At 33.6% G+C, this 25,174-nt stretch overlaps 1 protein-coding gene across 2 annotated transcripts in view; it reads left to right on the forward strand.

The window, feature by feature from the left end:
• Positions 1-22,478, forward strand: part of CSMD3 (CUB and Sushi multiple domains 3) — a 1,221,727-nt gene extending 1,199,249 nt beyond the window's left edge. For both annotated transcript variants that reach the window (XM_032858445.1, XM_032858446.1), the window contains 7 exons: positions 2,424-2,603; positions 4,527-4,592; positions 10,851-11,009; positions 13,156-13,268; positions 15,824-15,911; positions 17,993-18,128; positions 21,947-22,478. In XM_032858445.1, coding sequence (XP_032714336.1) covers positions 2,424-2,603; positions 4,527-4,592; positions 10,851-11,009; positions 13,156-13,268; positions 15,824-15,911; positions 17,993-18,128; positions 21,947-22,106 — 902 coding nt within the window. In that variant the 3' untranslated portion in view covers positions 22,107-22,478. The remainder of the gene's footprint in view (positions 1-2,423; positions 2,604-4,526; positions 4,593-10,850; positions 11,010-13,155; positions 13,269-15,823; positions 15,912-17,992; positions 18,129-21,946) is intronic.
• Positions 22,479-25,174: the final 2,696 nt, after the last annotated feature.

Consider the following 25,174-nt stretch of genomic DNA (forward strand, 5'->3'; position numbering starts at 1 on the left):
TCTATTTTTTGGAACAGTTTCAGGAGAATAGGAATTAGTTCTTCTTTAAATGTTGGGTAGAATTCCCCCGGGAAGCCATCTGGCCCTGGGCTTTTGTTTGTTTGGAGATTTTTGATGACTGTTTCAATCTCCTTACTGGTTATGGGTCTGTTCAGGCTTTCTATTTCTTCCTGGTTCAGTTGTGGTAGTTTATATGTCTCTAGGAATGCATCCATTTCTTCCAGATTGTCAAATTGGTTGGCATAGAGTTGCTCATAATATGTTCTTATGATTGTCTGTATTTCTTTGGTGTTAGCTGTGATCTCTCCTCTTTCATTCATGATTTTATTGATTTGGGTCCTTTCTCTTTTCTTTTTGATAAGTCTGGCCAGGGGTTTATCAATCTTATTAATTCTCTCAAAGAACCAGCTCCTAGTTTCGTTGATTTGTTCTATTGTTTTTTTGGTTTCTATTTCATTGATTTCTGCTCTGATCTTTATGATTTCTCTTCTCCTGCTGGGTTTAGGGTTTCTTTCTTGTTCTTTCTTTCTCCAGCTCCTTTAGGTGTAGGGTTAGGTGGTGTACCTGAGACCTTTCTTGTTTCTTGAGAAAGGCTTGTACCGCTATATATTTTCCTCTCAGGACTGCCTTTGTTGTGTCCCACAGATTTTGAACCATTGTATTTTCATTATCATTTGTTTCCATGAATTTTTTCAGTTCTTCTTTAATTTCCTGGTTGACCCATTCATTCTTTAGAAGGATGCTGTTTAGTCTCCATGTATTTGGGTTCTTTCCAAATTTCCTCTTGTGATTGAGTTCTAGCTTCAGAGCATTGTGGTCTGAAAATATGCAGGGAATGATCCCAATCTTTTGATACCGGTTGAGACCTGATTTAGGACCGAGGATGTGATCTATTCTGGAGAACGTTCCATGTGCACTAGAGAAGAATGTGTATTCTGTTGCTTTGGGATGAAATGTTCTGAATATATCTGTGATGTCCATCTGGTCCAGCGTGTCATTTAAGGCCTTTATTTCCTTGTTGATCTTTTGCTTGGACGATCTGTCCCTTTCAGTGAGGGGAGTGTTAAAGTCCCCTACTATTATTGTATTATTGTTGATGCGTTTCTTTGATTTTGTTATTAATTGGTTTATATAGTTGGCTGCTCCCACGTTAGGGGCATAGATATTTAAAATTGTTAGATCTTCCTGTTGGACAGATCCTTTGAGTATGATATAGTGTCCTTCCTCATCTCTTATTATAGTCTTTGGCTTAAAATCTAATTGATCTGATATAAGGATTGCCACTCCTGCTTTCTTCTGATGTCCATTAGCATGGTAAATTCTTTTCCACCCCCTCACTTTAAATCTGGAGGTGTCTTCGGGTTTAAAATGAGTTTCTTGTAGGCATCATATAGATGGGTTTTGTTTTTTTATCCGTTCTGACTCCCTGTGTCTTTTGATTGGGGCATTTAGCCCATTAACATTCAGGGTAACTATTGAGAGATATGAATTTAGTGCCATTGTATTGCCAGAGACAAACTTTTAAGTACCCATATCCATGAGCAAAAAATGATCAGAAATGCTTTCTGATTTAGGGAGAAAATTTCTTGCAGCATCTATCTCTGATAATGGGATGGTATTTATGTATAAGACAAAACAGTGAAACTGGGGTCAGGCCAAGAAGTGGCATAAGTATGAGTAAAATGGAATAGAGGTAGCAAATCAAGAGTGGAAGGCAGCTTGAAGAAAAGGAGCCAGAAGTTAAGAGAATGAAAAGATATTGGTACTTATGAACCCAAAATATGGCCAGAAAATTCCACATGTAAAAAATTATTAAATTATACTTTCTACATTAACAAGTATTAATGTCAGAGTGATATACTGAATGAATATATTTAAATATATATTTATATATATTTATATTTATAAATATATTTATATATTATTTATATTTATAAATTATTTATATATTCATATATAAATATGTATTTAAATATATTTAAAATATATTTTAAAACTTAAAATTAATATGAAATAAAATAATAAAATAATATTTCATAAACTGGTGTATAAAATCTTAGCTTGACAAACTTTGAAAGGTATCTAACTACAGGACTTCTTAGATCCTTTAAAATGTTAATAATTATTGAGACTCTCTAGAATAGTAATATACACTTCTGAGCTTAATTATCCCCAGTAGGTCTCCCCTGTTTAGCTTTCCTTTTAACATCTACCATGTTCCACAGATGACTGCTTAGAACATGTTAGCCTATGAAATTCATATGTATATTGACATTGATACATTTTCCTTGATTAATTAGAATATGCAAAGTTATATTTATATAAAGTCATTACCATGCCTCTAATATATATTGTGACTCTCCTCTCAAAATTTTCTTAAAATGTCTATAAAAAATGAATGCTTTTCTTTTTTCTTAATACAGCCCACAGCTGTAAACAACCAGAAACTCCTGCTCATGCAAATGTAGTAGGAATGGACCTTCCATCTCATGGCTATACACTCATTTATACCTGCCAGCCTGGCTTCTTCCTAGCAGGTGGAACTGAACATAGAGTGTGTAGATCTGATAACACCTGGACTGGAAAAGTTCCTGTTTGTGAAGGTAAGTTTTCATTATAGAAGCTTCTAACAGAAGCTATTCTACGAGGTCAGCCTCCCTAAGATGCAAGAGACAAAAACTCAACTCAGATTAGGTTAGCCAACTCCAAGGGCAGGCACTTCTTCATTCAGAAGCACAAGAGCTATTATTGAGATCTTGTTATAAATTCTTTTCCATGTTCTGTTTTTGTTCTTCTTTATTTCTTCTTCTAGTTACTTTATCATGGTAGGTGTATTAGTTTTCTGGGCTGTTGTAACAAAGTACCACAAGCTGGATAACTTAAAAAAAGCAGAAATTTATTCTCTCAGAGTTCTGGAGGCCAGAAGCCCAAAATTAAGGTGTTGATAGATCCATGAACCCTCTGAAGTCTCTAGGGAAAAACCATGCTTTGCCTCTTCCTAACGTTTGGCAGCTTCGGCTATCCTTGGCGTTCCTTGGCTCATAGCGGCTTCATACCAATTTCTACTTCCATCTTCATGTGGCTCCCTTTCCTGTTTATCTCCGTATGTCCTCTCCCCTTCTTATAAAGATACCAGTCACTAGATTTCAAGGTTATTTCATAAGAGGAACCCTAATTAATTATATCTTCAAAGATCCTATTTCCAACAAAGGTCATATTTGAGATTCTCAGTGAACCAGAATTTTAAGGTCCATTATTCAACCTACCACAGTAGGGAAAATTGCTCCCAGCATACCTTTTGATTTAGAAGAGTTTTTGCCAAAACTTCTTGGTCAGGAAAACACTATTGAAGAGTCTGATTGTCAAGTTTAAATGGAGCCCACCTCTCAATCTGTTAGTCAACCAAGGTGATATAGGGAAGTGTCTACTTCTCTTGCTGCTTTATCAGGACAATCCCCCTTTGGATAAGATGTAGTGAGTTTACTAGAGAAAAAAGACTTAGGTGTTCACAGACAGGAATAAAGGAAGTTTTTCTAGAATTCTTGATAAAGTCATCAATAAATTCCTTTTCCTTTTTCTTTTCTTTTCTTTCCAGCCCTTTTAATTCCAGTTCTCTTGCAGCTCTCATGGATGTTAATGACCTTCTTTTTGAAATGTGTTCTCTCTCTTCTCTTAGCAAGAACACTACTTGGTTTATTTTAAAATTTTCATGAGATTGAAAGATTAAAAGTCCATTTAAATCCAACAGAATTTCAATAACTTTTTTATCTATCCACTTTGCTGTTTATTGTCACTACTATAGAAGGTTAACTCAGCATTATCTCTAGATGGGGACTACTGTAGGAGCCTCCTAACTTCTCTGCCTGTATCAATATCCCTTTCTTTCCAAATTGTTCTCTTAGAATGAGAGTGCTATTCACCCAAATTATTTCCCTTAAAACCTTTGAAAGACATTATATAGTTTTTCAGAAAAAGATCTGTCTTTATACAGTCTACAAGCACTGAATGTCATAGCTCCCATAATTTTGCAGTCCTATCTAGCAACCCACATGATTTCCTTGCTTTGAACTACCTTTGGTTTGGCTTAAAACCTTAAAACCTTAGTTTTAACTCTTTAGTTTTGATTTTATCCAATTTCTTATAACACCATGGACCACCTTAGCAAATTTTTATTCAAATTATTTAAGGAACATACCCTTAGCCTTGCTGCAACCATGCTGCAATCAACTGTTTACATGTTGGTTTACATGGTTTACATGTTCTTTAAAATAAGAAAGAGAATCCTGAAATGATAAGGCAGCACTAATCTTTCCCTTGTCCCACTGGACTATAATGGAGTAATTATTGAAGTCATTAGCTATACAGTGGAAGTGTTGAATAGGTACTGAGATGTTAGGATGAATTGGACAAATTGGAGAAAACTATGCGATATGTCAGAGATTAAAATTGAAAATGGATCACTGTGTGTGTTATTAATTATGTTAACTTTTATAAACCTTTTACTTTTTTTTTTTTTTTTTCCATAGCTGGTTCCAAAATCCTGGTGAAAGATCCAAGACCTGCACTAGGAACACCCAGCCCAAAGCTAAGTGGTTAGTGATTTCAGTTATTTTCCCAGAAGTTATGATTTCTATGAAGTGATCAACCATTTTATTGACAAAATAAACATTATTTAGAAAAATATATATTCAGTATGGGAAAACCATGAATTTAACTATTTGGAATTTGAAAATTTTTATTTTATTTTATTTTAAGATGTTGAATTTTAAGGAATGTAATTCTGAGACATGTTAATATTCTAAAAATAATGCTTATAGTTTTCTCTATAAAATATCCCCAGGAGTATCTGAAATTGACTGTACTATATTGGCAATGCTTTATTTAAAACATTTAAACAAAAAATGAGATGCTTGAAATATAGATTTTTAAAAAGGGAACAAAATACACTTGATATGAGAGAAAAAGTTCAGCAATTTTAGTTATAGTTTACTGATTTAAAGACCAAAATTTTAAATTTAGTCATTAAAAACATGGGCTGTTCAGTCCTACAGCCTTAATGTAATTGCCGTGTTACACACCCACTACACTATGACTTTGGAAAGTTATTTTATATATCTGAGCCTCCATGTCTTTATCTATGAAAAGAAACAGGGATTAGACTATTATAAATGAATTTCATGAAAATGAAATGTGAAGTACTTAGCCCATAGTAAGACCTCAGTATGTATGAGCTCCTTTTTTTAGTATTAGTCCATATTTTATTTATATGATATAAATTAAAAACTATAGGGATGTCTGGGTGGCTCAGTTGGTTAAGCCGCTGCCTTTGGCTCAGGTCATGAAACCAGGTTCCTGGGATTGAGTCCCTCATTGGGCTCCTTGCTCAGCAGGGAGCCTGCTTCTCTCGTTGCCTCTGCCTGCTACTCTGCCTGCTTGTGTGTACTCTCTCTCTCTCTGACAAATAAATAAATAAAATCTTTAATTTAAAAGCTACAGATAAAGATTAAACATTTAATCTGTACCTTGAAGACAGATCTGGTCTCATTATTTTAAGCCAGAAGCAGTGTTAGTTCCTAATTTTAGTTGTGTTTAGAAGTTCTCAAGATACATGCTGTAAAACTGGCGTACCCACAAAAGAAAAATCAGTCGGAAACACTGATTTATTCAACATGCAGTGGCAATAGACTGAATGCCATGAGGACAATCAAAGACTATGTCAACATAAGAAAGTTTAGCAATGGAGTCAGAAAACCACAGTGGTCTATCAATGCAGAATTTTCCAAAGGAGATGGTTTATCTAGTAGCAGATAGGTGTTTAAGTACTAACTCCCGTATATCAAATGTAAAACCTGACTTTCCTGGGCAAAACATGACCTATGGTCACCAATAAATAGGCAGGCAAAAAGAAATAAAAAAGAATATGGAAGAACAACACAATTATACATATATTATATACATATATATATATTTCTATATCAGACAATTATGGAATACATATTTTATTCAAAGGCACTTGCGACAGATATAACAACTGATCATATATTAAGTAATAAATAAAAATAAATAAATTCCAAAGCAAAGTTATTCTTCAGATCTGATATCTCACCATGATGTAAGTAAAAATCAATAAAAAAGGTAAATTTTTAAAAAAATTCTGAATGCTTGGAAATTAAAAACAATAAATACTTATGAATAATTCATAAATTAAAGAAGGAATTAAAGAAAAAATATAATACTAGAACTTAGCTGTATTGAAAATCTAAATATCAAAACTTGGGGGCTGTATCAAAAGCAGTTATTAGGGGAATTTATAATTTTAAATTCTTACATTAGAAAAGTAGAAAGCCTCAGATTTAGTGAATAAAGTAGTCCTGTTAAGAAGATATGTATTACAGTATAACAGAATAACCAAAAGAAAGCAGAAAGTCATTGTAATAATAAAAACAAAAAAACAATCCCCCTCAAGGATGCAATGGAAGAATCTCAACAAAGCCAAAGGTAGTTCTTTGGAAAAAAGAAAGAGTAGAATATTTCTGGCAAGACATCAAAAAAATAGAACAAAATTTAAATAATATAGCAAAAGGAAATATGAACATAACCACATAGAGAGTAGAATAAATCAATTATAATTCTATTTGTGGAAAACTATCAATAATAGTCAACTTTTTAAAAAAATGGACAAATTACTAAAAAGAATATTTTACCAGAGCAAAAGAAAACTTGAATGACCCTATAACAGATAAAATAGGAGTTTAAAACTATTTCTACAGAGAAAAACCAGGTCCTTATGGATTAACCGATAATTTCTGCCAAATTATAGAGGAACAGAACGGATTATCTCGTTTTATTAAAAAAAAAAAAAAAAAGTCTCTTCCAGGGGCGCCTGGGTGGCTTAGTGGGCTAAGCCTCTGCCTTCGGCTCGGGTCATGGTTTCAGGATCCTGGGACTGAGCCCCACATGGGGCTCTCTGCTCAGCAGGGAGCCTGTTTCTTCTCTCTCTCTGCCTGCCTGTCTGCCTAGTTGTGATCTCTCTCTGTCAAATAAATAAATAAAATCTTTAAAAAAAATCTCCTCCAGTCAAGAAATCTATGTGGGGTGCCTGGGTGGCATAGTAGGTTAAATGTATGTCTGTTGGTTTGCAGCTCAGGTTGTGATCTCAGAGCCATGATCTCAAGGTCTTTATCTTGGGGTCATAAGATGGAGCCCCATGTGGAGCTCCATGCTCAGCAGGAGTTTTCTTAAGAGTCTTTCTCCTTCTGCCCTTTTCCCAGAGCCCCCACTCATGCACCCTTTCTCCCTCTCTCTAAAAAAAAAAAGAAAAAAAATCATTCTATGAATCCAATATAATTCTAATAATTCAGAAAGACATTATACAAAAGGAAAAATTACAAGTCTGTTTGTTTGACTCAGGATGCACAGATGAAAATATCCTACATAAAATCTTAGCAAATCAAATCCAAAATCATAGTATAACAGAAAAACCAAAAGCTGACACGTCAGAACCAAATTGGATTCATGATAGATATGCAGGGATATTTTTATATTAAATAATCCTTAAAAATAATCTATTAAGATTAAGAAATTAAATTTTATTAAGAAATTTTCTTAATTCTTTATTTTTTTAATTATTTTAAATTAATAAATAAGGAAGTTATTATTTTAAATTCTTTATTAAGAAATTAAAATGCAAATTGTTTTGATCAGCGCAATACCTGCACAGAAAATATTTGATAAAACACAACACCTATTTATAACTTCAAAAGACTTAACAAATTAGAAAGGAATTTCTTTAACCTCAGTAAAAAAGATTTATAAAACTTCAGAGTAAATGCTACTTTCAATGGGAAAACATTAGAAACATTTAATTTAAAATCGTGAGTCACTGTGATTAGATTACTCCAAAATAACAAGAATGAAATTTGGTGATTGTATCAGAGTCAGGAGCATGATACTACATTTGAAGCAATACTATGCAACCTGTGAATTACAGTTTAAAATCAGACATCTTGAAAGGAAGGATCATGACATTTTAGACTTTACTGATACCCACATCAAAGGGAGTGGGATGACATTTTAGAATTTACAAAGAACTGCCAGACTCACATTCATATTTAAATACCAAAATAGACCTAACAATAGAAAGAAGTATGATCATTCCCATTGTACACGGGAATGGAAATGACCAGTCGGTGTCTGCTTTGCCCAACTTGAGTTGCATTTCTCAAAAGGTAGAGGGCAGTAGTGGCGTGTTGAGCCCGCAGGTAGAGAGAGGTTCATCACACACTATTCTGCGCATCCAGCCAAACTTTGCATTCAGCCATGTCATATTGGTAGGACTTTGAAATCTGCTACTGTGGTAATATTTACATCATAGAAATAAGCAAATGCTGAACATCAGCTTTTTTGTTTGTTTTGTTTTGTTTGTTTTTCAGAAGACCCAGTTGTTAAACATTTCCTTCCACATTAGTGATTAAACCTCATGTTATGTACTTGGCGGTGGCCACTATCTGGTTCTTTCCATTGCTCTTTTCTCCTGCTGTCAAGCTTCTCTTTCACCTTCTTCAACCAACACTAATTCCCCTAAGGACTATGGATAAGATCAGCAGATGTAATGGGTTTTCTTTAAAGGTTCAGAGATAGCAAAGAGTAATCACAGTCCATTCTGGGTGGAAATAAACAATCAGACAGACAATAGCACTTACTTACTGTCTACTATTTGCAAGGCACTGCCATTAGAATATCTATCTCTCTTGCTCCTGCTTTTTCCTGCACGACTGAGAACCTATTACCTCCAAATTCCAGGTCTTTTCAGTGCAGGGCAATATAGCTTGTCACTCTCCTGCAAACTTGTTTTAGGTACACTTTCCTTCACTAAAAACTTTCACATGCTTACCAGATCGAGGGCTTTTTACTCATTCACTGTATCAAAGTTTCCGTAAGACTCCTCCAGACGTACATAGAGTAACATTCCCCTATAGCATACGTAGCTGTGCAGTTGGAGGTTTGGGGAGGGAGTGCCACTCAAAGGATGACTTGGTAGAGTCACAGAACCAGACTATGGACCATTCATTTTACTAACTACATGTCTGCTAAATATATATTTTATTAGCAATTATGTAGTAAGCTCTAAGATCCACAGTTTTCCTATTTTATCTGAATAATAGCAGCAGCAGCAGTAGTAGTAGTAATAGTAGCAGCTAACACTTAGCTAAACACTTCACTTTCCTTATCTCATTTACTCTTCCCAACAACTCTAAGTTAACCTCATTTTAATCATGAGGAAATTCAAGTTTAGAGAGTTAAGTAATCTATGCAAAACCACACAGTTTATAAATTGCAGAGGATGGACTTTATTATTTATTTATTTATTTGTTTGTTTATTTTAAAGATTTTATTTACTTATTTGACAGAGGGAGAAAGAGCACAAGTAGGCAGAGAGAGGAGGGGAAGCAGGCTCCCCACTGAGCAGGGAGCTGGATGCGGGACTCTATCCCAGGACCCTGGGATCTTGACCCGAGCTGAAGGCAGTCGCCCAACCAACTGAGCCACCCAGGCACCCGAGGACAGACTTTACTGCAAGGATCCTAACTCCAGGGCTTGCAGCTCTAATGCTTTAGCTGTATTGCTTTTGAATTACCATAGAACAAAACATGTGTAGAAATATTCAGTAAAAACTCAACTCTTCAGCGTATTTTGTATTTCATGGTTTGTTTGTTGTTTTTTGGGTTTTTTTTTTTGTTGTTGTTGTTTTTGTTTTGTTTTGTTTTGTTTGTCTTCAGGAGTTTTGCTCTTTTAGTTTACTGAGCAGAACACAGGGAATGTAACCCCAGTCTCAATGATCTGGTGATGAGAAGTGTGATGTGTGTAGTGAAGACCAGGTGACAAATTGTCAATACCTTATTAGGAAAAAAAGGCTTTCCCCTATTCTGTCATTTACTCATTTGTACAAATCGGCATAGCTCCCTGGAATTTCTGCTTTTTGGAGATGTACTTTATTGTAATGTGTATGATTAATGGAAGCTTCTCTTAGGTTGTTTTCAGAATCTGAGTAGACTTTGCCATCCTTGACTTGTATAACTATAAATTACATAACAAATTTATATAAATATAATGCCTTATGTGGTTATATCTAAAATAAAGAGCATTCCTTCTTTAGATGAGAGTTTTATAACATTTAGGATCTTATTTGATTCTACCACAAATTCATCTTTGTCCCATGAGAGTTGGGCAATTCTAGGGACAATTCCTTTATTTCTAAAAATACCTGTAAATTCAAAGCTGTCAATATGGTGGAGCCCTGTTCTTCCTCAGGAGCATATATTACTAAAATAACTGGACTCAGTATTCTATAAAGGGGACAAAGGAGCATCCCTTCTAACAGTCTTTAAGTGCTATTCTGCAAGAGGGAGGTTTAACTCTATGCTCTTCCTGCATAAATCTACTCATTCTGCCAGAAGAAAAGCAGACCTCTTGGGACTTAAATATAGACTGATGTGGCTCAGTAAAATCATTTTGTTTTTCCTCTGAAAGATGTTACTGGAGGAGACCAAATATAAGTATATTTGATGTTTAGCTGGTTCTGAATATAAGCCTTATGTCTTTAATTGGTGCTGTCTCTCTTTGATTGATGACTCAGGTATGAGTACAAATATAGGTTATTGCAGTTTCGGTTTATTCCAAAAAACTTGAAACATGTATATGAAGAATTCACTTTATAATACACATTTCACATTATTGAGTGTTTAGCAAAATTTCATTATTCAATAAACTAATATTCATTAATCTACTTCTTAATGTTTATATTTATAGGGGCACCATAAAATTAATATGTGTCCTTAATCTCTTCACAGTTCCTGATGATGTGTTTGCCCAAAATTATATATGGAAAGGCTCTTACAATTTCAAAGGAAGGAAACAACCTATGACCTTGACAGTTACTAGTTTCAATGCTTCCACTGGGAGAGTCAATGCTACACTCAGCAATAGCAACATGGAACTGCTACTTTCAGGTATCACGTTAAAGAACAGCAAACAATGCCTTCATGCCTTCACCTCCATCATTTTATCATTTTTATTAGTGATTATTATACTGTGAAATATTTGTTACATTTTAATGACATTCATAATTTATTCAGAAACAAGGCTTTCTGATTTTTGGATGGATACATGACTATGACTACAGAAAAGAAAAGCTGATTTTGAAATAAACTCGCTCATGAATATTTTGATGTAGCTAGAATGAGGCATCATCAAATAGAAAAGAACTTTTGATTGGAATAACTAAATTTTTCTGTATTCTCATAACACCAAAGAGACCAGATCAATGACTTACAACCTATTTTATGGGCACAAAATCCTTTCTTCAAATGAGAATATTTCAGTGTACACCATAACTGAAGACAGAAAAAGGTAGAGCTATACTATTTTAAAGAAGCATAAGGGACCCAGAAACCTATCCAGCTGCTCAGCCTTCTCAAGTTTCTATGTCCTTGATGTAGGGCACATTTCCCTCATTGTGTTTCTTCTGTTTTTTTCTGACATTCAGATGTTTTTCTCAAATGTCATCTCATCAACAGTACTCCCAATGATCCTATCTAAAGTAATATTCTCATTACAAACACAGACATAAACTCTTAGTCTTAGACACTCTTATCCTGTTTCACCTTCTTCTTTTCACTATTTATAGAATAATATGGTAATACATGACATGATATGACATTATTTACTTGTCTATACTCCAACAATATAAGTTCTAAGAGGGAAGATCTTTGCCCCCCATTTCATTACTATACCTCAGAAATTAGAAAAGCATCTGGAACAAAATAAGCCTCAGTGAATATTGTCTAAGTAGTGAATTTAAATTATTGAATGATTCTCTGTTAAGCCCAAAGTAAAAGTGTCAGAAGCTAATATGTATTATATTTTAAAAACTATACACATTTACAGGAATATAGATTGAAAGAAGTTTTTGTTAACAAAATAAATTCATTTAAATAGTGATACTGATTTATTTAACTTTTAGATATAACTTTTTTCTTTATTTTCTATAAGAGCCTGAAAAAATAAGTGTATGCTTAATCTAATCTAGAAAAATCTCAAAATAAATTCCTACAAATATAGAAAAACCAGCATAAATAAATTTGCTATCACTGTCTCCATGTAAATCAACTGTAACTTTTCCCCAACAATATTATTTTTTATTCCTTTTATGTCTTTCCCTATTAACTGTAACTTACTTTAGGTCAAGGTCTATGTGTCATCTCTGTATTCCCAGCATATTCTTATGACGCCTTATTACACAGGCAAAAGATCAAGTAAATGAATGCATGAGTCAAATTTCAACCATAAATTAATCACAACATTTTTCCTTAGAGACTTCTGTCCTATTATTCCCCTAAGTACATTTATATTCCAGCTTATTCCTACTCTTAGGATACTCACTGTTTAAGAAAAAAAAAAAATCATTGTATATATGTTTGCTTTTCTCTTTTATGCCATTATCTATATTTACCTACTTAAACTAAAGACCCTACTTGATTTTCAAGACCCAGTCTGAATGCTTTTTTTTCCTTAATAAGCATTTCCTGATCACTCCATTGTAAAATGATCCTTCTCTCTTCTGGCCTCTTATTTATATATTTTTAATGTATTTTGTTGGATATATATCTGATTAACATCTACTTCACTGGAAATGCTTTTAAGCATCCTATCTTAAGATACATATATATTCTTCTCTGTGGCTCCAGTAGCACCTAGAATACTCTTTCAGAGGTGGCACCCAATTCATTAAGAAAAATATCAGGGATTTTAACACTTGATGTATATCTTCAAAGATTTTAAATTTCTTTGGGAGAAGAAGTTATTTTGTTTATAATATCATGGAATGATTTTAGTAAAAACAGTAATACTTAATTTTAAGAGCATAGGTAATTTAACCCCACAATTAAGATTTAAGTTGAGAATTTCCGCTGAGGGATTAACATATTTTGCAGGATTTATAGAAAGCATTATGGATGAAGCTGGTCTCAACTTGGCCTTGTTTGATTTCTTTTCCTATGACATGTATTACATGATATATTTAAGGAATTAAAGATAATAAAATGAAACATAATTATTTACAAAATTTGTAGACTAAAATGTCCTTACATTTTACAGGGGTATATAAAAGCCAGGAAGCTCGCCTGATGTTACATATCTACCTTATTAAAGTGCCAACTCATGCTTCTGTGAAGAAAATGAAGGAGGACAATTGGGCCATGGATGGCTTTGTAAGTATAGTTGTTTAAATGTCTACTGTGATTTTAATAAACAATTTATGCTATAATTTGTCATTAAGATTCCAGAAAAAGGTAATTTTCTAAATTTAGCTAATTATAAACACACATGCACATATAAAATGGCAAGATTACTATTATGGGTAAATTATTTTGAAAAAAAGATGCAGTGTAAATACTTAGTAATCTAGAATGTTAAACCTAGGATTACTGGATTCTGATGAATTTTGCTAACTTTTGTAATATTTATGTGTATGAGGGCCATATAGTTTTTTAGTGGTTTCATCGAATTTATTTGTCTGGGGTCAGTACTATGATAAATAAATCTGGATAAAATATAATTCATTCTTTGTCTGGATCCACTATTTAAGACCTATTTTGGCTATTTACAAAATGTATCAGAAAAATTAAGGATGCCCATTACATTTAAGCTTTTTGATCTAAATTTAACAGATTTAGAATGCTTTACAAAATATTTAGGATATTTCATAAAGTTGTTTCTGAAAAGGAAGTTACGTAAATTACTTCTTGTGGAAAATGGTTACCATAGCTTCACAGTGGAATCACCCTGTCCTATTCAGCCACTTGTGTGAATGGAGTTTCTAAATTGGGAGTTGGAAGCAACAAATCTTCTATTCACATATTCCCCAGGAGTCTTTCCTAAAAAACAAGCAGGAGAGCTCTGACTCCATCCTAACAAGTCACAAGTCTTCTTTTACAAGGAAGACCTAGAGGGAAAGAAGATAGTAGGTCATAGGCTTCAGTAAGTTTAGTGCCTGAGGGGAAAAAAAAAAGGTTTATCTTATTTCTCTATCTGTGCCAGTGTTTGTGGAGTTGGAAACTAACTCATGTCTTCAATGCACTCAAATTGTGTAATTGTATTATTTCATCTAGGAAGCAAACAAAATGAATTCATTCATTTACATATTAGAGTTTGAGCTCTTCATTTGAGGAGGATTTCATTTTTAAAAATGACCATGACCAGAATATGGTGTCTGATCATAAGGAATAAATCACTTCTTCTGACATGCCAGGCTACTATGGATGGATTGGTATGATAGTTTGCTTTTTAGGGTGAGGATTCTAGGTGCTTTACAACTTCTACAATAATGTACAGGACTTTGGTAACTAAGTAAAATAAACCCAGAGCAAATTCACATTACTAGTTAACAAGAACACTGAAATATATCTATTTCTGTTTTGTTTATGAGATCAAATCACAGTACGCATATATTTCTTAAATATAGGATTTTATATATATGCAAGATGCATGTTATAGTCAGCTTTTACAACATTAGACAAAATCACAAAATCTCAGAGTCAAAGGAGTATTTTATCATTTCTCCTGTATCTGGGGTTAGTTGTGGGTGTTCCACTTGAGGCTGTGGTAGCAAGTTCAGGTCTGCTTCAGGTATCTCATTCTGGGGTCCAGCCTGGAGAGGCAGCAGCTACCCACAGCGTATTCTCTTGTCAGAGGTCAGAAGCTCTGAGGGATAATGTGTTTTAAACATCTCCACTGAGATATAAGTCGTATACCCTATAATTCACCCATATAAAGTACACAATTCAGTGGTTTTTAGTACATTTGCAAGTGTGTAACCATCACCACAGTTGACTTTAGAATATGTCTATCACCTCAAAAAGAAACTCCACATCCTTTAGCTATCACCCTACCCATCCATCCCTCATCTCCACCCTAACTCTAAGCAACCATAAATCCATGTTCTGTTTCTATGGATGTCTCTGCTTGGGATATTCTTATTTATGGAATCATATAGTATGTGGTCTTTTGTGACTGGCTTCTTTCACTTATTATAATGGGAAACATGCCTCTTAAGGCCTGGGCTTAGAACTGACTTCTTGTTAATTCCACCCACATTCCATTGTCCAAAGCAAGTCACAGGACTAAGCCCAATGAGAAGGGAAGATTGGTGAGAGGGAGAGAGGGAGGGCATGCATGCTAAACAGGAATAAAATCTACAAAGTACGGTTTTATTATATTTAATTTTTTAGAAGGTTTTATTTATTTATTTATTTGACAGAAAGAGAGAGAGAGAGGGAACACAAGCAGAGAGAGTGGGAGAGGGAGAAACAGGCTTCCCACCGAGCAGGGAGCCTGATGTGGGGTTCTATCCCGTGACCCTGGAATCATGACCTGAGCCAAAGGTAGACACCCAACGACTAAGCCAGCCAGGCACCCTGTTATATTTTAAGTTTTAATTGATCATTTGCTTTATTCTCTTTCATCGTATCATTGCCCTTTTTTTTTTTTTGACAGCAGGTTTCTTAGCCTAAGAGAAATCTCTACATCATTATAGTAATAACAACCCCCTTTTTCTAATATCCTAATTACTTAAAAGTGAAAATTTTGATTTTGCTTTTAATAATGGCAGATTTACACAGTGTGCTATGTTTTACGTAGGAGGAAGATACAGAGTTAGGAACTTTGCATAACATTCATTTGAGAGTAGAACTGAATATTTATTAAGGCTGGGAAAATATAGCTGTGTCCAATCTTCAGATTTAATCAACCTTATAAATATTTTTAGGTTTCTGCTGAGCCTGACGGAGCTACTTATGTATTTCAAGGATTTATTCAGGGCAAAGATTATGGGCAATTTGGACTACAAAGACTGGGTAATGTATTCATTTTCATTTTCATGTAGTTCCTTTATTACTCCAGACATCATAAGACTATACAGTGGATTCTGTACATTAGGCACACTTCCTGCATTTTGAATTTTGCATTGTCAGGATTATACATTAATACATTTGATAGCCTTTTAAATAATCTCATTCTTCAAAATATTGATTCTCCATGTACCAACCCTGTACAGTGCTTGATTGCTGTCATATTTCTAATAAATATGACACACTGTCTTGCCCTTAGCAAGTAAAAAAGAGAAAAAGTGATGCAGATATAAAAGAAAATATTAAACCGTAAATTATTTTATTTTATCCAGAATTACAGTACTTCTCTTCAGTTTGAATATTGTTGCAACTTTCTTTCTCTTTCAAAAATGTAATGGCACTTTGAAAACATCATATGGTCTGGAAAGGGAAAATAACTTTGAGGAATAGATCCCATTTGGGGGCTTTATGCTATTCAGATATGTAAATTTCCTGTAGTGGGAGGCACAGGTTTCAACATTCTTCTCAACTCTTCTAGAGTGTACACAGACATTTAATGGTCTTGCTTGAATATAATTATTAACATAGCTTTTGGTATGTAACTTTCCTAAGGTATATTGTCTCCCATTATTTTATTGTGGTACTGATATATAAAGAATAAATTCAGGCTCTAAAAAGTACTATTTGATGTTTATCTTAAAAATTCCATTACTTTCAACTTTTACATAAATATTCTGAGTCCCTGAAAAGTAAGGTAGAAATAAGGTATTAACTTTTAACCTGGACTAAGGTGTGATTTAGTTGTATATAACTCTTTATCAAAAAGGGAAATGAGCTTTCTCTAAGTGAACAATAACAAGATGTCATTTCAGATAATGTCTTGCCTAAAATTGTGTTAGTTTGAAAACCAGATAAAACATTTGTTAACACAGTACATTAACATAGTTGTGTAATTTAATGCAAGATGTTTATGCAAACTATTCCCAAAAGCATCGCACACACTGTATGTCTAAAACAGAACCTATTAAAAAAAGGAGCTATTTCTTTCTGGGGAAAATAAAAGCAAAACACAAAATACAACCTTTCCATTATTTTCTCTCCCCCGATCCTTATGCCAGCGTGTTAACCAACCTGATTCTTCTCATTTCCTAATTTTGCTAATGTCTTTGCCATTTACTCATCCCCAACTAGAACCCTTCTCATTCTGTGCCCTCTTACATCTTATCCTTACAAAAAGGTTCTGTTGCTTTTTAACTACAAAATGTTCTCCTGCATCTATTTTTTCATGCTCTTCCAAGTGTTCTAGAATACAGATCATGTTCCATTTTTATATGGGATGTTGCTATGACCTTTGAAGTAGGCTAGCTTCTAGTCCAGATTCCCTGAAGTCCATCCCACCCAAGTCACTGCTCTAAATTGTATGTCTTATCACAGGGGCTTTTATTTCTAAAACCCTCTGTTATCCCTCACCACAAGTAGCTAATAAGTTTAAACGCTTTAGAATGATGTTTATGGCTTTTCAGGACCTGGCCACAGTTTTCCATTTTAGCATCCTATTCCTACCACATTGATACATACTTATCTCTACCTCCTTTCCACACAGCTACAACCAGTGCTTGTCACAGCTTCTAAATATGCCTCTAACCTTCCCATTTCTGGGCTTATGATGGTCCTGCTTCCTTCTCCATCCATTGTTCTATTGATTCTTCAAAGCCAGCCTCACTTGTATATTCTCCCGAATACATTCCTACACACCACCAGATGGAATTATTTCTTCTCTTCCTAAAGCACATTGATCATTAATTCATGCTTGATGTCTATACTTATTTCTGTCATAGTATTCTTTCCACAATGGTATAAACTCTTCAGTTCAGAGACCCTGCTTATTTTTTATGCTGTATCCTTCCCTGGAAAAATGCCTTATACATAGTGTATGGAAAAGAGTTGAAGGAGTTTCATGAATTACCTTTGTTTCCTATGTACATTTCCAAATCGATATCTTGAGAAAGAAAGAAAATGATGGTTCATAAATATAAAAATCAATTGTGATCAAATAAAGTTGATTTTTTTTTTTTTAAATTTTATAGGACTGAACATGTCAGAAGGCTCAAATTCTTCAAATCAGCCTCATGGTACAAACAGTAGTTCTGTGGCCATTGCTATTCTTGTGCCTTTTTTTGCACTTATATTTGCAGGATTTGGATTTTATCTTTATAAACAAAGGTAAGTTTGTTGATTTCACCTACAAAACATTTCCAAAATCTTCAATTTCATGTTCTTTTTACTATTCTCTTTCAAATCCTAATTTCCATTTGTTCCTGGGTTGTTGAAAATGACGTGTGCCAGATATTGCAACTGTTGTTAAAAACCTTATTTCCCCTACCTGCCTCCCATCACCACAGCATGATAAAACTAACATTGTTCTGTTCATCCCCACAAACATTCAGCTTATCCCTTACTACTTTTGACTATAGATTTCCTGGTACATAACTTAATTATGTCAGTTAGTTCTGCATTATCCATAATGAGACTTTAGGGATACAAAACCAGATTAAGGTTTAAATCAAAGATATGATACCTGCTGCCAGATTTATTTAGAGAACTAAGAAGAAGCTTGTGTCCAAACCTCTTTAGTTCACATGACAATGCTGACCAATTTTACCCAGGCAGACAGATGGTAAAATCCTCTAATCTTCCTTTTTTCTTCCGCTGCTTTTAGACTATGCAATTAATGTTATATTTCTGATATATCAACTATATGACTGTACATATTATTAGTTTGTCCTTGTTTATTATGTCCTTTCCAACATCCCAAGTGGCTTTATTATATAATTGTCTGCTATTTGGGACTATCCTTTATCAAGGAAAAGATATGTAGATAATTGGATAATTAAATGACTGTTATTACCAAAATATATATTTTTTCAAAACTGATATTATTATAAATTTCAGTCTAGATTATCTAAGAATGGTTTATTTAATATTACATGAATGTGTAACTATTGAATTTTAGCAGCACCTTAGGCCTTGTTTGTCAATATCAGATTTTATTAATGAGAAAAACTCATCACTAAATTTATCTATAAAGCAGGCTATTCTGATCTTTCTTTAAAAACTATTTTTGTAAAATATGCATAACATGAAGCCATTTAAGCCATCTTAGGTGTATAGTTCAGTGGCACTTAGTATATTCCCAATGTCATCGGGTCCCCACTGCCAGTTCCAGAATATTTCTGTCATCCCAAAAGGAAACTCTGTGCCCTCTAATCAGTCATACCCCACTCCTCCTACTCCTGCCCTAGGCAACTGGTAATCTGCTTTCTATCTGTATTTGTTTGCCTATTCTGGGTATTTCATATAAATTGAATCACATACCATGGGATATTTTATACCTGGTCTCTTAAACTTAACATAATGTTTTCAAGTTTCTTCCATGTTATAGCATGTGTCTGAATAATATTGCACTGTGTTTGAATGTGTTATGTTTAAATATGTCCATTCATCAGTTGATGGGCATTTGGATTGCTCCTACATTTTGGCCGTTGTAAATAGTGCTGATATATACACTTGTGCAAGTTTTTGTTTGGACACCGGCTTCAATTCTTTTGGGTATATACCCCAAAACAGAATAGCTGGGCTTTGTGGTCATTGTTCATTTAACTTACTGGGGAAGCACCAAACTGTTTTGCAGAGCGACTGCACCATATTATATTCCCACCAGCAAGGTATGACTGTTCTACTTCTTCCATATCCATGCCAACACTTGTTATTTTCTCTTTTCTTTTCTTTTTCTTTCCTTTTATTATAGTCATCCTAATGTATGTGTGAAGTGGTATCCCATTGTAGTTTTGATTTGCATTTCCCTAATTACCAATGACACTGAGCATCTCTTCAGTGTTTCTTGGCCATTTTCTTTTGAAGAAATGCCTATTCAAGTATTTGCCCACTTTTTAATTGAGTCATTTGTCTTCTTGTTGAATTTTAAGAGTTCTTTATAGATTTTGGAAACTAGACTCTTGACACATATATGGTTTACAAATATCCCCCCCTTTCTATGAGTTGTATTTTCATTCTCTTGATAGTGTCATTTGATGTAAAAAGTTTCTCATTTTGGTAAAGTCCAATTTATCTATTTTCTTTTGTTATTTGTTCTTGAAGTGTCATATCTAAGAAACCATTGCCAGATTCAAGGTCATGAATCAAGACCAGATTTACCTGTGTGTTTTCTCCAAAGAGTATAATAGATTTAGCTCTTATATGTAAAAGTTCAGTTCATTTTAAGTTACTTTTTGTTGATGTTGTAAACTTTTCTGAAACTTAGTATTATTTTCCTTAAAGCTGTTGTTCAATATTTTTATAACATTTCTTTATATCTTCATGATTCTTGCTTAATTAGAAGAAAATGATGTTGCTTCTGGTTTTTTTTTTTAAAGATTTTATTTATTTATTTGACAGAGAGAGAGAGATCACAAGTAGGAAGAGAAGCAGGGGTGTAGGGGGGCAGGCTCCCATCCCCTGACCCTGAGATCAGGACCTGAGCTGAAGGCAGGGGCTTTAACCCACTGAGCCACCCAGGTGCCCCTTGCTTCTGGATTTTATTGTGAATATAGTTTGAAAAAATAGAGACAATTATTATTCATTAGAATTATGCACCTGGCAGGAGCAAGTTGTAAGCAATATAACTATTTAGGTGATCCCATTCAAAGAAACTTAAGATAGCTTTAACAAAATGTATTGCCATACAAATAATCTAACAATCTTTAATACAGAGAAAAATTCAGAAAATGCATTAGGGAAAATAAAATAATATAACATAAATGAAAAATATGATAAAGTAGTTGAAATTTGTGGTGTTTGGTGTAAATATAGGAGTTGAGGAGCAGATCTATTTTGAGGTATATCCATTTTAGTAATTAGGTCCCAGAAACAGGTAGGAGCAAGTCTGCCTTTGTACCATAATGAATGTCAGCAAATTATCCAGTGGAATGTGGGAAACGAGAAATCAGAAATGCCAAAGGAGAGAGAAATAAAAAAAGGAAGAAGGAATCAAGACCAGCAAATTATACTAGCTAGCCTAGAATCCATGTGTTTTGTTAAATAAAACCAAATGTTCAGTTATCAGTAACTCTTTGGAAACTATTTTCATGACTTAGTTATCAGTATAGTCATTTCTTCTTTGAGATTTTGAGTTTCCTGTTCTTATATATGTCATTTTTAAGGAAATTGAGTATGTTTTTAGGATACTCTAAGTACCATCCCAAATTAGGCCTCACTGTTAGTTGTCTGCTCATTCTGAAATACTTTTTAATTAGTCCAGAACTGGCTCCTTCTTGCCCTTCAAGTCTCAGATTACATTTTACTACCTCAGAGCTACTTTTCCTTATTACTGTTCCTAAAGTGGGTCCCTATTACTTCCTGTCATATCAACAGCTTTCCTTTTCATCAGAACACTTCTTATTACCTATTTTTCTTATTTTATTTATTTTTATTTTAACTCATTTATAAATATTTATTTATTAATTATTTTCTATTACTACCTTATGAGCTCCATGAGAGTGATGCCTTCCTTGTATTTTTTTTTTTTAATTCTGTATCCAAAGTCTAAGATCATGCTTGGTATAACAGATGCTTGGTAAACATTTGAGGAATTAATGAATGAATGGATGGATGGACAGTAATGAGATATAAATTTTATCATCACCATAATTACTTATGTTATACATGCAAATTCACAATGGTTGTTTATTATTGCATCAGAAAATTTAAATGGATGAAAATAGCCATAATACATTTATTTATACTTGTATTACTCATATTGGTACTGTACATTAATATGTATTATATGTAAATAATAAAAATCACTCAGGGTTTAAAAGTGACTGGTGAATTGTTCAAATTCAATGTTGAGCTTAAGATTTCTCAATTAATACTTTGAAGTTACATTATGCATTAAGAATGATAACTCCAGTATGTTATATTTGAGTCCTACTCTGTTGTTTCTAGAACATTAACGCATAGCTAATCAATGTTCTCATCAACAGGACTGCACCCAAAACACAGTATACAGGATGTTCAGTTCATGAAAATAACAATGGCCAAGCAGCTTTTGAAAACCCCATGTATGATACCAACGCAAAGTCAGTGGAAGGGAAGGCAGTACGTTTCGATCCCAACTTGAACACGGTCTGCACAATGGTCTAATGCAGCAACTCTTTGCCTTCTTCAGAAGCTTGGAAATCGACACACAAAACAGTGCACATTTAGTTCACTGCAAAACAAATTAAAGCACACTTTTCAGGACTTGCTGGGTCACCTTTTCCTGAGGAATGATAGAGAAGAGTGTTTTTTCATAAACTGGACCATAATTCTTCTTCATGTTTACCGTGGAGAGTTTTACAGAAATTTGGCTGCACTCTGAGAGTGCTTACTCACAGTTTATTTGCTTTTTTTAAAAAGGAGATTATTCTAAAACATAAACTTATTTGCATATATTGGAGGAGCATCCACTATCAGTATTTCTGTGCTTTATAAAGTATATTAGAGGGACTGGGTTTAAAAAAAAAAGATATAGGGTAGAAAATAAGAGCTATACTTACAAGAGTCAATAGATCACTGACTTCTCTTTAACTGTCATGAGCTACATCATACCCATAAGTCTGTATTTCTCACCACTCTATCCAGTATCTGTTCTTGTTAATTGAGTCATTGTCTTCCTTATTTCCATGGTTATTTCAGATTGAGTCATGCCCTGAAGTGTTTATGAGTGAATTCATGCCACAAGAGATAAGACTGCCTACTCTGATTTGACTCTTTCTGGTATTTGTTCTTCAGTGTCATACTGCTATTCTTTTTAGATTTGGTTGTCACGGTTTCTACAAATGGCAAGATCATTGTGCTAGTCTCCCAATTTCCCTCATTATGTTATAGCCAATATTATTCCATAAGCCATGGGGCAGTGTTTAACACCTTGTTTCAGCCTGTTTTGTCACCCAGAAACACTCTAGCTGGCAAAAATTATCTGTAATAATGATGATTTTGCAGTTATCTGAGACACCAAACTTACCATCCTTTACCACACTTTCCAAAGTTTTTGAAAGACCAAATAGAACCTATTAATCTACTGTATTTAATCTATGATATATCCTATTTTCCTTCCAGTTGAGTCTCCAAATTTATTTCACATGGTTTTGAACTTTAATCAACAATGAGTTAGAAGTATAAGATTTTAAGCTTTTAACTTTTATCTAACAGTGAGTTAGACATACATTTTGGACCAGTCCATAAATATAATGACTACAAAAAAATTTACACTTTCAAATCACCAATATAAATTTATTTCCTAATGTCGTAGATTTTCCAAATTTTCATGTATTTTAAACTTTCTATACTCTTATTCTCAAGAAGCAGGTTTCACATATGACAGATTTCTTTCATCATCAAATTAAGATTTGCATTTGCAAATTATTGGTGGCTCATTTACAACTGTATCACAGCAATGCCAGCATATTGATTTTATAGGCCATTGTCTTCCTTTTATAGCATGTTTTACTTCGTTGAATAAATTATATACCCAGTGTGAACTCTTCATTGTTGTCCCTCTCAAATGCGGAAAACTCTGTAAACAGTCTCGACTTTTTGTATCATGAGACAGAGTGCCTAAGAGAAATCATTGCACCCGGAAGCGCTGCTTGGATCTATCTCTACAACATTTAGTGAATTTCTTGTAAACCACTTTGAGATACATTGTTTTGGAAATTCATACAATTTTCTCAACATTGTACTCTACTGACAGGATGCTGTTTTAAATTTTATGCCATCAGTTATTTATTCTTGTTTATTCAAATGACTGCAATAACAATGATTCATTCATTAATGTTAAGGTTAATACATTTAAGATCTTGTTTAAACAATGTTTCTTCTGCAACTGGCTACTCCTCTTATATTAATGCATACACTTTTGTAAAGAAGTATATTTTTATGAAAAAAAAACTTTGTAAAAGTATGATGTAAATTTTCAGTGCAATGTAAACAAAATAAAAATGAATAATTGCTTTTGTAAAATGTGTTTTCTTTTCAAAATTGTCTGCCAGTGTACTGACTGGATAGCAAAAAGAATAAACAGCCCACATTCATTTGATGTTTTAAAGTTCCCAAACTACATACTGTGTACTTATCTAGCAACATAATAATGAGACATGGGTGTTTTTCTTCTTTATGTTTTATAGTTCCCCAAGTATGACACTCTTTTAGAAGTAAACAGATTTCCACTAAACATAATAATATCGTAAGAACCTCATCTTAGAATTTTCCTTATGTGTAACTATTTTAACACTACTGTCTAAATTTAGGTATATCTGATGATTTCTAATATTACTATAGTGTGCTTTCTTTTTTTTTTTCTAAAGATTTTATTTATTTATTTGACACAGAGAGAGATCACAAGTAGGCAGAGAGGCAGGCAGAGAGAGAGAGGGGGAATCAGGCTTCCCACTGAGCAGAGAGCCCAACGTGGGGCTGGATCCCAGGACCCTGAGATCATGACCTGAGCTGAAGGCAGAGGCTCAACCCACTGAGCCATCTAGGCGCCCCTATATTGTGTTTTCTTAGAGATACTTATTTTTATCATCCTTCATAGGTAGGAACTTAATCTTTTGAATAGCTACATTAAACTGATATTCAAAAAGATATCTATCTTGCAAATTTTGTATTAAGAAACTGATTAAGATTCTATAAAGTTCAAGTCACAAGTTATTTAAATTTAATTTTATTAGCAAACTCTTTTTCACAAAATATATTGTCTTTGTATTTTACAGCCTCCACCTGCAGCCTTTAAAGGTCTGTCTAGGTTTATTACACTTTCATTTGAGAAACGAATGCTTCTTAACATGTTTGTAGTTTCTTTTTAAACTTTAACTGTATTACCTCCATCTTACACTCATTTCATGTCTCCCATATTTTCCCTTATTGTTGTCTGTCCTTATTTTTATTCCTCTCTATGCTTTTTTTCTTCCTCATTTTTTTTACTTTTAATTTACTTTCTCTCTTCTGATAATTTTCTTAATATCCTTTCCTGTTTCATGTCTTCTCCTTTTTAGCCTTTGATCATTTTTTATCTTAATACCCTTTATCCTTAACCCTCTCAAAAGTTAGCATCAGTTTTAGTGGAAGTAATTTTATTTTTATTTTTTACTAGCTTTTTTGGAGTATAATCAACAAAATTGGAAGGTATTTAAACTTCATGGTGTGATGATAAATGTGTACTTTTTTTT

The sequence above is a fragment of the Lontra canadensis genome, unplaced genomic scaffold (assembly GCF_010015895.1).
Source record: "Lontra canadensis isolate GAN:19392208 unplaced genomic scaffold, GSC_riverotter_1.0 scaffold15, whole genome shotgun sequence".
Taxonomy (NCBI): Eukaryota; Metazoa; Chordata; class Mammalia; order Carnivora; family Mustelidae; genus Lontra; species Lontra canadensis.